We start from the raw sequence: 13,397 nt of genomic DNA on the forward strand, positions 1-13,397 counted from the left end.
AAATGTTGGTGGTTGACTAAGTTACAATAATTTTTTTAAACATCATCGTGTCAGGCCGTCATGAAGTATCAGGAGCGGGCGAGTGAGTGTGTTGTGTGTCTGTGTGTGTGTGTGTGTGTGCGCCCCAGATAGCGCACCGGTCCCGAGGCTCCGCCCCCGTCCCGCTCACTTGCTGAGAGACACAAGATCAGAGCTCGTTCACGTGCACCGGCTGCTTCTTAACAGTGGAAACCAGTGTTAATTTTGGCAGCTATTTTTGATTTAGTCTTAGTCTTAGTCTTTTGACGAAAATGCATATTAATTTTAGTCACCTTTTAGTCATTTTAATCCTTCTTAGTTTTAGTCTAGTTTTAGTCGACGAAAACAAATTCCATTTTAGTCTAGTTTTAGTCGACGAAAACTAATTCCATTTTAGTCTAGTTTTAGTCACATTTAATAGCCACATTAAACTCCTTTTCTATAAAAACATATAGATGCAGCCTAATAGCTTAAAAATATATATTTAATTTTAAATATGAAAACAAATAGGGAGAGCAGGTCAGACTGGAGCCGGACACAGAAACTTCAGCTCTGTACAAACCAACTGCAGCTTCTGCTCTGATCAAGAAGCTGAGGGGCTGATCTCTGAGCAGCTGAGACCAGAGAAACTCTGGTTTTCACTGTTTTCACAGTTAAGAAGCAGTCGGTCACTGAGAGGCTGCTCCACGAGAAAAGTTTGGACGTGAAAAGTAGTTTTTTTTTATAGTTTAAGCGGCTCTGTCAGTAATTTACTGGTCCTATCTATGTGTCTATCAGCAGCTCACAGCGGGAATTGTGTCACGGCACACCAAGGGCGCCGCCATTTACTCCTGCTCTACATCAATGACTAAGTTTACAAAGTCTGTTGTTTTTACCCAGACTGATGTGTGAAGTTTCCACAGTAGAATTTAGTGGGGAGGATGCGGAGTGGATTTTGACAGAGCATTGATAGGGTTTTCTGTCACTAACTGAAAACTCTTTTACTCTATATCTTTAGTTTATTATCCAGGGCAGCAGAATTCCATCTGATTGGCCAAATTTGTTTACATGCAGAGCGTGATTGCATGGCACTTGGAACACAATTCATCACAAGCCGTCTTTTGCGATACATTCATTGTGCATGGTGATATAGCGATGACAATACATTTTTGATATATCTAACAGCCCTAACTGTTACCTGATGGTGGCATGCGGTTGAATTCCATCACATTAGTGAGTGGTTCAACTCTAGCGATAGTTTCAATTCTAGCTTGGAATTGGAGTTATGCCATTTTTGCTTATCATGTCGGTCTTCTCTGAGGTATCATGTGGTTGACAGATGAGAGGGTCTACCAGTGTGTCTCAGGTTTCTTTTTTTTGGAAATCTGCCATTAGACTTTCCTCCATTGGTAAATTGTTGGTGGTTACTTGTGCAGACAGTTTTGGGCAGACTCACAGCCTGCATTGGCCCCTTGATTGCTGATGGTGCATTAATTCAATGGTTACTGTTAATAGATACGTTTGGATGGAATTGGCCTAAACCAGAGGAAATAAAGAAATTCTTAAAGATCTAAAGCTAATTTATGGTAAAGTAAAAAATATTTTACAAGGCAATTCTGATCTCCTAATTTAGTTTGTGTTGACAAGGCTTGTTAAATAATATGAATAAATATTGCTCATATAAACAAAAAGAATGTGGCAGTACAAAATCAAAAGGCACAGGGGCAAACATGAAAATCTTGAGGACTGCTGAAAGTTTATCTTGGGGTTGTTTGAAGTTGTTCCAGCCAATTGGAAGTTCACCTCCTCCCTCTCATCTTTCATTAGCCGGACAAGAAACATTATTTCACTGTAAAATGCCATGACCACATAAATAAATATATAAGTTACAACTTCTTGAACATTGAACTCTACTAAATAATAACTGAAATTTTCAATGGATTTGCTCATTGTCCACATTGATGATTATTTTCATTCCAACATTTCGTCCTGTTGTTCTTCCCTCATGTCCGGATTCCTCTGAATTCCCAATAAGGAAATAATTATTTTATTTATTTTAATACAGTACACATGTTATTTACTACCTGGTCTCTTAAAATTGAGTAGACTTTGGCACTGTTTGTTTCTGCTTGTTTTTTCCACCTCAGCACCAAAAAGCTGATCAACAAAGCTATCATAAACAATGACTTTCTGAAGAATCTGGATCCACAGCACATGAGGGAGATGGTGGACTGTATGTATGAGAAGGTGTACACTGAGGGGCAGCTGGTCATCCAGGAGGGCGAACCTGGAAACTACCTCTACGTACTGGCAGGTCAGCACAGCAAAATATCTGTAGCTCCAAAAGGACTTCCTTTGTATAATTTAAAATAAGAAAGGTAGTTGTTGATTGATTTTACAAATAAAACCATGAAGTAATGTTTAAATTAATAAATTCAACACTATGTGATCTACAGTGTTTTTGTTTCATTTTTTACAGATGTGTAATTTTCCCATCATGTTGATATATATGCACCAGAAACCTGGTTGAGAATCCATTAAAACACTTTATATTAAAAGTGTCACTTTAACTCCATCCATCACAGGTCTTAACAGAGTTTTTTATAAAGCGGAAAAAACTTACGATGCTACGGAACAGCGAGAAAACAGGGCTGGACAGTAGAAGAGCTCTGCTGCCATTGTCAAACATACATAAGAAGTTCTCAAAGTTGAAAAGGAACAAAAACAGATTGAATATGGGCAATAACCACAACTTTGGTTGTGGTTATTGCTAGAAAATATCTCACAAAAGACACTAGTCCAGTGAAAATGTGAATAATAAAATACACTTCAACCGTGTGCTGTGTTTCCCTCACTACAGATGGCATTCTGGAGGTCATCCAGAGTGGAAAGCTGCTGGGTGAGATGCGTCCTGGTACCGCGTTCGGAGAACTTGCCATATTGTACAACTGTAAGAGAACAGCCACTGTTCAAGGTGAGTGACAGCAGCATAAACAAGACCAAAACTCCTTTGCCTTTGGGATGACAAACATTTAAATACTCCCCCATGCTTCAGTGTGTGTCATGTTGAGTGTGTTCGACAACCACATCATATCATAAACATGCGCTCCGCCAGCTGGATGGTACATGAGCAGATTATTCACAGAGGGAGTTAGTACAGTTTGTTATGTTAAAACTACTCATCCGTCTCTTTCCTTCATGGCTTTGCTGATGTTTTCATGCCTACAAACGGTTGCCTGGGAATATTATTAGATCGAAAGTATTATTTTAATGGACATTTTTAAAACATTAGGTTTTCACAATACTGATTCTAATGATCACCCTCAAGGGTATTACACACTTTGGGCCATCTTCTGAATGAATTCAGTCACTGAAAGATACTGAAACCTTCATTTACATATACAGTATTGCCCATAGGTTAACTGTACCCAATTTGTTCAGAAGGACCCTTAAATCTCCTCCACACTTATAATGAAAGGTTCAGTGTGTAGAATTTAGTGGCATCTAATGGTGAAGGTGCATGTTGCAGCTGAAAACCCCTCACCTAAGCCTCCATGAAAATCTTAAAAAATATAAAGGGCCAATTTTAGGGTAACAAAACAACAACAAAAATTCGTACAATTTATATAAAAGGTGAAAACATCACTAGGATTATTTTATATTCTATTAATGCCAACAGAACCCTTTCACCTAAATCTTATACTCTTGACCTTTAAGTGATGGGCTTAATGAGATCTGCATTGTTCCAATCTCCATCAGCTCTGTCCCAGTCTCACATCTGGGCACTGGACCGCCAGACCTTCCAGACCATCATGATGCAGACTACGCAGGCCCGACATGAGGAATACTTCAATTTCCTACGCAGGTAGAAACAGACACACTGTATCTCCTCTTAACAGCAAACAATAATTATTATTTATTTTTAAAAGAATTCTATTTTCTTCCAACCTCTCTGACCAACTGTTGACTCAGTGGACATTAATTTAGCAGGACCATACTGTTTTATGTGTATACCACTGTACCAGTACACATATTCAATTTCAATTCAATTCAGTACACACTGTGGACAGCAAAACTCTGCAGCCATTGTGTTACATTGCATTGATTTGAGGTTCTGCACTTATTAACCTGATTATTTATGTCATCAACATTTGCCCAAAGTGGGTACAACATGGTTACTGCAAATTCAAATTCAATCCTTAATTTCGTATTTGCCGATAACAATTTGTCACACAGATGACATTCTTGATATGCCGACCTCCCCTCAAAATCAGACTTCATCAAATATAGTGAATAATAGAGAAATGATTAAACATAAACAAGTAAAAGAATTGCAAGAATAATATCTGCTAATATTGTGATTCTGTGCATTGTACATTAAAAGTGTACTATGTAATTTGGTTATTATGTAATTGGTTTCTTTTTCTTTTATAAACTATCAATCTCTAAACATCTGATTAGGTTGGTTATTTGTTTCCCTGACAGTGTGTCTCTGCTCCGCGACCTGCCGGAGGAGAAACTGGCCAAGATTGTTGATTGTCTTGAAATAGTGAGTATTTCCCACTTCATGACATTTCTTTATAATCTTTATCAAGTTCCATACATTTTCAGATTGTACCAGATTAGTGGACAAAAGACTGACCCTTTTTTTTCTTTGCAGGACTATTTTGAAAAAGGGGAGTATATTATTCGAGAGGGTGAAGAGGGGAACACTTTCTTTATTATTGCAAAAGGAGAGGTGAGACATTTTTAAGCCAAAATATTTTCTCAACCCTTGTGTGCTCATGTTTTTTTTGAACAACTTTATTCTTGAGTTTTGAAAATGTTACAGCCAATCAATCAACATTTATATAAAACACTGAGCACTGTTCACTATACCTCAGTGACAATCAATATCTGTGTTCCATGTTGGGTAATATTATACTTTGACATGGCTTTTGGAATTCTGATTCCCGACAATTCATCTGCGACCCTCAGATCCATTCGCTAATAAACTCAAATAAGCTCCAGTGCTCAAGCACTGTTCATCCCACCACACTCCGCAAGGATGGTCAGTCACCTGCTGTAGATAATCATTCACTCCGGCCATACCTGGCACATTTAGCCAGCCAACGTTTGTTGATTTAAACCTGTTCTCTTCTCTTGATTTGGACCATTTGCCTGCGTTGCTCTCAGAGAACCCCTGGTGTCAGTCAGTCCACCAACCAACTGTTGATTCCATCCCTCCACCACCCAAACTCTGACAGGGGGATTATACATTTGCTCATCCCCCCCATTATATGCAATCATATCTGTGGGAGTGATGAAGCCTAGAGGCCTAGATTCCAAGCACTAAATATGTTCTGCTGCAATAAACGTTTCAAACGTTCAGACAGAACTGTCTGACTGAACTATAGTCAAGCACATAGAACATACAATTTTGAAATAACCTTATATAGTTCTTGATTTGGTATTGGGAGCTCATGGTGAAATCTGTCATTAACTACTGAGTACCAAACCCTTGTATTGACTTCTCAGTAAGTAACACTGTACACTGACAAAAACTGTATATTGACAAAAACAAATGCCCGACTTAAAGAATCTCAGTCAAGTGAGAAGTCTCCAACTGATTAGAATCATCAAATGTCAGGGGGCGGCATTATTGTTTGATGTTCTCTAATAAACCTAAAGTTAAAATGTTAAAAATTTGGAGATATTATACTGACCAGTAAAACAGTAGTAGTAGTTATTCCTCATTCTGATGTTTTCTTTCTGTAGGTCATAGTCACTCAAAGCACAGAGGGGTTTGCTGAACCACAGGAAATCAAGATACTTGGAGTCGGAGACTACTTTGGAGAGAAAGCTCTCATCAGGTACAAACAGCAGCTTCACTGAAGGCTAAGGATACATTTTACACACACCACATTGATGTTGGATTTTGTTTCTTTGTGTTATATCTGGTAAATCTCAATATCAAAATTAAAAGGAATGTCCGGAAATTTACCTTCCAAGCTGTTTACTTTCAGTTAACACTAGAGCCTACATCACATCATGAATATCAATTAGAAAGCTCTATAAATAATACAGTAGATGTTGGAGGTACCTTCCAGTTTTCTTACACTTGTGAATGAGAGCTAACCTGTTGCACTGCCTTGTCTTGTCCAGTGTGTCTTTGTGTCAAATGTCGCAGCCTGTAAACTCAAGTGACATGAAAGAGATGGGATGTGCTGGGATGTATTACTTTTATTGCTGTTTCTAGCCTTCATGGTGTGATCAGATCGTATGATAGTGACCTGAATTATTAGTTACTGTCTTAAAGAGTTCACATTAGCATCCAAGTCACAATTAGAGCAAGGAATCTCCTATTTTCTTAAAGCTTTAAAATACAGATAACCTGTTACTTAAATCAGAAGAGCCAAACGATGGATTTGCTATGGATAATGCAAAATACATTTTTCAAGGAAATTAAACTTAGATTGTCAATGTTTTTCTGAACCATAACACAACATGGAGGACTACAGTTGCACAACCTTCTGAGTGGTCCAATGAAAGGATTTTTGTTGTATTCATTTGTGTGCTGCCTAAGATGAGCCTTATTATGCTGCTGTTTGCTATTACATGTTGGATTGTGTTTTGTCTTTTTAATGAACTGTTCATGTATGTTTGCAGTGAGGATGTTCGCTCAGCCAACATTATTTGCAATGAGAGGGATACACATTGCCTGGTGGTGGACAGAGAGTGAGTTGCTGGATGTTTTTTAAAATGACCTGTCATTATGTAGAGTTAGACTCATATACCACACTCTATCTGAAATGTATTTGTATTCCTGATACTAAGGGACAACATAAAGAACGGTAATAAATCCTCTTAACTGTCTCTGCCCCCCTGGCCCTCGTCTCCAGCAATTTCAACCAAATGGTGGGAACGTACGATGAGCTTCAGTCTTACCTGAAGGAATATGTGGAAGAGCTTTCCAGGAGTGATGAGAAAAGAAATGCCCTGTGAGTGCACGCTGACAGACGGACACCACAAACACTTACAGCTGTACAATGTTATGGTCTTATATATCTATGCTTTTGCTATGGATAACCTAAAGTCTGGCAAGAAACCCTACTCAGCAGCAGATAAAACTTGCATATATAACCTGTATGGATCCTGTTGAGGTGGTGATGATGGTGACCTACTAGATGTTTTATTTTATGGACATAATTGTCATTTACAGTTTCCAATGGTTATAAACTGATTTTAATTTGGTTTGTAAGTGTACGTTTTCTTAACTAAGAAGGACTCACATTTAATCAATCACCTCCTGTTATTCTCCTCTCAGGCCCTACTCCCCTCAGATCGACTCTGCAGAGGCTCAGGAGCTGATGAGGCTGACAGAGAGGATTTCCCTCATGCCCCTACACCAGCCTTTCCAGGAGCTTGAGGTCATAGCTACACTTGGTACTGGAGGATTTGGACGAGTGGAGCTGGTGAGCTGCAGCAACACAACAATGGAGCCTTGTTAAATTCTGATCTTGTTTAAAACTCATCCTTCCACTTTATGCCAAATGTTTATAATCTCTCTGAGCAAAAAGGAAGTCAAAGTTTAAATGATGCATACTTAGGAATGCAGCTTTGCAGAGACCGTATCTGTTCCAGTGTTGTCAGTTTAATTCATCCTGACAAAAAATGAGGACAATAATGAACAAAAATGCAACATGAGCTAATCCAATGTAACCTAATTATGCACTATGGATCAATCATTAATAAGCTAATGTATTGACAAAAATACATTGAGTAAAAAGAAACAGTTATTTTAATTTAACTTGTACAAGTTGAGATATCCGGACTTCAGCCTCTAGAACAACTCTATATCTGTAAATTCCAATTCTACAACACTGGTATTATCACTAGTTGCCGTCATTTGGTTTATATCTTTAGACTTTGTGAAACTTTTTTCCAGGCCACAGAAATGATCTTACAACTGTTTTCTACAAAACTCATATACAAAAGTGTTTGTTTGGACTTGGTGGAGTGCTCCTTGAATATAGAATCTACTTCATGGATCACAAAGACAAATATTTGTGAGAGATTTCCTGAGTCTCTTCACTACAATGACTATCAGTATCATTCTTCTAGTGGCCACTAGAATTATTGCAGTTTCTTTACAACTATCAAATCTTAGCAATGTTGTTACGGTTTGATGGAGGAGATGGACCCAGGATGCAGAGATTATAACAAAAGGGGATTTAATATCCAAAAAGGTCTTAAATAAGACAAAAACAAAACAGGAATACTAACAAAAGTTACACTGGCGACAAGGCGCACGGAGAACAAGGAAGGAGGAAGCAGGAGAAGCTGGACGAAACAGCAGGAACAAACAAACCATCTCTTACGACGTGTGGAGAAAACAACGAGTACAACCCGACACCAGACAAAGGGAAACAGAGGCTTAAATACAAAGCAGGAAGGCCGGGGCAATTACACCAGGTGAAACACATGAGGATTGGAGATCACAATCACAGACAGGAAGTGAGACACCGAGAAGCTGAAACAAGACAGTGAGAGCAAGGCTACAAAATAAAACAGGAAATAGAAAACACAAGACAGAAAACCAGAAACCTAAATGACTGAGCGTCACAAATGTTGGGTTATTGTAATTTATAGTTTTTATACGTTTGCAGTAGAAACCTTCAGTTGATGTTTTCAAGTAAACTGTATCTGTTATAAACCGTATATGTTTCTTGTGTCCCCTCTAGGGGTTAAAACCAGCATTGATTGTTAGTGTCTTACTCTCCTCACTGAGCTGCTGTTTCTCAGGTGAAGCTGAAGGACGAGGACACCACCTTTGCTCTGAAGTGCATCAAGAAGATGCACATTGTGGACACCAGACAGCAGGAGCACATCTACTCTGAGAAAAATATCCTGCAGCAAATCAGCTCAGGGTTTATCATAAGGTGTGGCTCACACACATCATTATGCCTACAGGTTTCTATCGCAAACGGCAAGATGTTGATAGCATTTTCTATCCAACTTCTTCTTCACTAATCTTCTCCATAATGCATCTCCCTCACAAAAGGATGATGATTTTTCATATCTAGTATTCTGACAAATAGGGATGTTTTTATGTCGATGTTTGTTTGAAATTGAAATATTAAGACGAAATCTGTTAAACCTGTCACCATGTCTGTGGACTCCCACAGTTAAAATAAATGGTTGAGATTTGAAAACCCTCAAGTGTGCAGCAAGCTGAGCTAGTGGGAGCATGTAGGAGTTGAGCAGAAGAGGCTAGAGAATGGTTAAGTCAGCCAACAGATCAGTCTCCCACAAGCCTCCTGTGCTCCTGAAAGAGAGGATGAAATGAGAACTGTTGGTTTCTCAGTAGAGTTGCTAAGGAACCTGCTGTGAAGAATGCTCCTGACCCGGCTCCCACCTCTGCACTGAGATTTATCTGACCTTCAACTTTAAAGAACAAAGGCTTTGTGAAAGCAGTCTGTTGACCTTCATTCAATAAGAAAAGTTCAGCCAAAATGTGCTGTTCAAACATTTCAGTAGCCCTCCGGTCGTCTTTACACTCATGAAGAAGAGATGAAATGTAGAAAGATTTGAATTCTGAGGATGTAGTTATAAAAAAGGTTTTGAAAGCGGATTCAAAGCAGTATGGTTTCTCACCTTGTTTATCACTGCACTCTATTTGTAAAGCAGTATGGTAGTTCACAAAGAGTCACTTAGCTGTCTGTGCTTGTCTTCAGGTTATTCCGAACATTTCGGGATGATAAGTTTGTCTACATGCTGCTGGAGGTGTGTCTGGGCGGAGAGCTGTGGACTGTGCTGCGGGACATGTGAGTGTGTGTGAGACCGAGAGGCTACTCTTTAAAAACCAACTTCACAACAAGGTGAATTATTGAGTTTCAAATCATGTTTCCAGACATAAGCTAACCTCAGTAGCCTGGATGCCAGACGAACTTAGCCCCGCCCACAACATTTTAGGTCGGGCAGTTCGGTCTGGAGTCGCTCCGTTATGGCCCGACCGGGCCAATTAGATTGTCAGGGCGGGCTTTATACGATGATTGACAGATGATCAACGGTAACGTAATCAACCACGTCATCAAAGTGCCCTTGGGTTGAATTCGTTTTCAACAAACATGCCTGCCGCTGGCGAGCTGAGATGTGTAGATGCTGCCATTGAGTCTGTTTTAGAAGACATCGACAGCGCATTCATTTTGAAAGAGGAACACAGAACGTGAAGGCGACGCCAAAGCACCGCGCTAATCCCTATCGCCCCGGCGCTTGGCTGTTCACAACGGACACTGAAGTGACGCTGAACCGCCGGGCAGCGCTAATAATATCATCCGTTGATCCAGTAGATCGCTGCACGGCTTTGTGCCAGTCACACCGGAGGCTGAAGCACCGCGCTGCGCCAAGGCTGCCTCGCGGTGCTTCAGCCTCCGGTGTGACCGGCACAAAGTTTTAACATGGTAGTGGATGGGAGCCAGCTGTTATATAAGGCTTGGCGCTGCGCTGAAGCGTCCGGTGTGAACCCGGCGTTAGTAAATAACTCACAATGCGTTGCTTAGCATACGTCACATACTACGTTGCTCTGATTGGTTGTAGGTCTATCCAATTCAATCAATCAATCAAATTTTATTTGTATAGCCCATATTCACAAATTACAATTCATCTCATAGGGCTTTAACAGGGTGTGACATCCTCTGTCCTTAACCCTCAGCAAGAGTAAGGAAAAACTACTAAAAACCCTTTTAACAGGGTAAAAATATGTAGAAACCTCAGAGAGAGCCACATGTGAGGGATCCCTCTCCCAGGGCGGACAGAAGTGCAATAGATGCCACGTGCAGGAAAACATCATCAATAATCAAAGTCTCTAGCAGCATTTGATGAGGGTAGACATCCAGAAGGACAACCCCAACATGACATGCCAAGCAGTTCCGCTGCAAGCACAGTCCATGCTCAGCAACCAGCAGGACCACGATCCACCATCCAGACCAGACGCCACTCCAGTCCTCAGTCACCGTCCACCGCCGCCCACCAGGACCCATCAATTGAGCGAAGAAGAATTTTACTTCCTGGTCAGTTGAAACACGCCCCATAATCACAGCCCAATGGAGCGGTCTCAGACTCACATTCTGACTAGAATTGTGAGTCTGACAACGTCAGGCTATAACCTCAGTCCACTGAGCGCCAAATCATAATATACATTATCTCAAGGCACTTTGGTGAAGACATATAGAGAAACCCACAGTTCCAACAATGAGCAGCACTCTGGCGACTAGAGAAAACACTCTTTGATTTGTCTGTTCTCATAGCACTTTGTTGCTTTGTATCTCTTTTTTCCCCTTCACCAACATTTTTTAAACATTCATTAATTTGTTGATCCTTTCATAACCTACTAGGAATTATTTTGATGAAACCAAAGCCCGGTTCTGTACTGGTTGTGTCTCAGAGGCGTTTGATTACCTCCACACTTTGGGCATTATCTACAGAGACCTGAAACCTGAAAACCTTCTACTGGATAATGAGGGTTATGTCAAAATGGTAAGTCACTTGTATACATCCATGTTAGGGCGATTTCTTTCATGGTCCTTTTTTATCCCAATTCCTCTGTATGTTCTCAGGCAGACTTTGGCTTTGCTAAAAAGATTGGCCTTGGAAAGAAGACCTGGACCTTCTGTGGGACTCCAGAGTACGTGGCCCCTGAGGTCATCATGAACAAAGGCCATGACTTTGGTGCAGATTGCTGGTCTTTGGGAATCCTCATATTTGAACTTCTCACTGGCAAGTAAGTCAACAAGATATAATGTTACACTTACACTTTGTGAAAGAGAAAATTAAACGATTGTATTACAATGTAGCTGCCTCTGTAAAACCTACAATAGCAAAGGAGACAATCAGGGAGAACATTTAATTTTTCTATTAACTATTCTCAATGTCTGTGGTCAGGTCAGACCACTGGCGAGGTCAGAGGTCAGACAAAACCATTTGCAGCAGGGGTAGGGTTATTGTATGAACGGTACTTAAAAAAAAATTATAATGTTGTCATATTACAGTTATCAATCATACAGCAACAAAAAGATTTGATACTTCAGACGCTGTCTGTCTTTTTTTCACTCCTTCCAAAACATATCCACATCCTGACCAGACCCAGGGTTTTAAGACAGGAGACGGTGGAAACACTACAGCTTTTGTCCAAAATCAACAGAACTGAAAAGTTCCTCGTAGGGGCTTCAAGCAAAGTAATCTGGTTTTCACACTCTCTCACACAACCATGTGGTTGTTGTTGGAACGCTAAGTGTGGTTTGGAGGTAGAGATCCAGTGCGGTAACAAAGGCCAATGATCTGACCAGAGAAAGCAGTGAGCCTAAGAGAAGCTCTTTGTGGACAGAGGCTGACTTTAAAGTCCCTCATACTGTTTCCTGTCAGTAATGAAAAACTATGTTTGCTGGTGACAAACATAACCAGCAGTGTTTCATATCACTGAAGTTAATCTCCTTGACTACCATTTGTTATAACACCCCCCGAAAAGTCCTCTCAGCGCATAGTTGAATTTCAATTAGTCAGTCAGCTCAACCGATTCTGTTCATTTCAGCTTGATTGTGCACTAGTTGTATTGTTCACCAGATACATTGTGTAACCAAATATTGAATGATCTCTGACATTTGCAGCTTCTCAAGTCTCCTGTCGTTATCTTTTAAAAAGTGTAATCAGGATTTTTTTCTTCAGTTTTGCAATAAACAGGGAATGTAAAAACCTGTTTCCCTTCCAGCCCACCATTTGCTGGCTCAGACCCCATAAAGATTTACACCATGGTCCTCCATGGCATTGAGAAGGTTGACTTCCCAAAGAGAATAGGCAAGCGTCCAGACGACCTCATCAGGAGACTCTGCAGGTCGGGTTAATCACAAACTAAATATTATCATGATCAAATATGAGATGATGTGGCTCAGTTTGAACAGAGTTTGTCATTGAAAGTGATTTTTTGGTGCATAGAAGACACAGCAGTATCATTTAGAATCAGCAATTGATAATTATGTTGCAGTGTTATTACACCAGATCATCAGTGATGCTGATATGAGTCATTTAACATTTGTCACATGTATTTTACTGAATTTATTTAGTCAATTTGTGTCTGTTTTTGGTAAAGAGACAATTCACAGGTTATTAAACCTGGCATTATACGAGTATAAATTTTTATTTCCTCTCAGGTTAAACCCAGTGGAGAGGCTTGGGAACAAAAAAAACGGCATCATTGACATAAAGAAACACAAGTAAGTTAACTCTCCAAATGATAGTCTCCATTCCTAGGTGTTTTTAGTTTTAGTTTAAAAAGAGTAAAACAGCTGCACAACACAAGGGAACTAAAGAGATTTGTTTGTTTGGCAGTTAGTGAAGTCATGATTACATCATGCAGTAAATGGTGT

General features: G+C 39.9%; 1 protein-coding gene across 1 annotated transcript in view; it reads left to right on the forward strand.

The window, feature by feature from the left end:
* LOC128453603 (cGMP-dependent protein kinase 2) overlaps positions 1-13,397 on the forward strand; it is a 28,301-nt gene that overhangs the window by 3,919 nt on the left and 10,985 nt on the right. The window contains exons 4-18 of the mRNA XM_053436585.1: positions 2,145-2,311; positions 2,858-2,971; positions 3,757-3,862; positions 4,483-4,546; positions 4,658-4,735; positions 5,755-5,849; positions 6,646-6,714; positions 6,879-6,977; positions 7,304-7,451; positions 8,782-8,918; positions 9,714-9,803; positions 11,373-11,514; positions 11,595-11,758; positions 12,743-12,865; positions 13,182-13,244. Coding sequence (XP_053292560.1) covers positions 2,145-2,311; positions 2,858-2,971; positions 3,757-3,862; positions 4,483-4,546; positions 4,658-4,735; positions 5,755-5,849; positions 6,646-6,714; positions 6,879-6,977; positions 7,304-7,451; positions 8,782-8,918; positions 9,714-9,803; positions 11,373-11,514; positions 11,595-11,758; positions 12,743-12,865; positions 13,182-13,244 — 1,659 coding nt within the window. The remainder of the gene's footprint in view (positions 1-2,144; positions 2,312-2,857; positions 2,972-3,756; positions 3,863-4,482; positions 4,547-4,657; positions 4,736-5,754; positions 5,850-6,645; positions 6,715-6,878; positions 6,978-7,303; positions 7,452-8,781; positions 8,919-9,713; positions 9,804-11,372; positions 11,515-11,594; positions 11,759-12,742; positions 12,866-13,181; positions 13,245-13,397) is intronic.

This window comes from Pleuronectes platessa, chromosome 12 (genome assembly GCF_947347685.1).
Source record: "Pleuronectes platessa chromosome 12, fPlePla1.1, whole genome shotgun sequence".
Lineage (NCBI taxonomy): Eukaryota > Metazoa > Chordata > Actinopteri > Pleuronectiformes > Pleuronectidae > Pleuronectes > Pleuronectes platessa.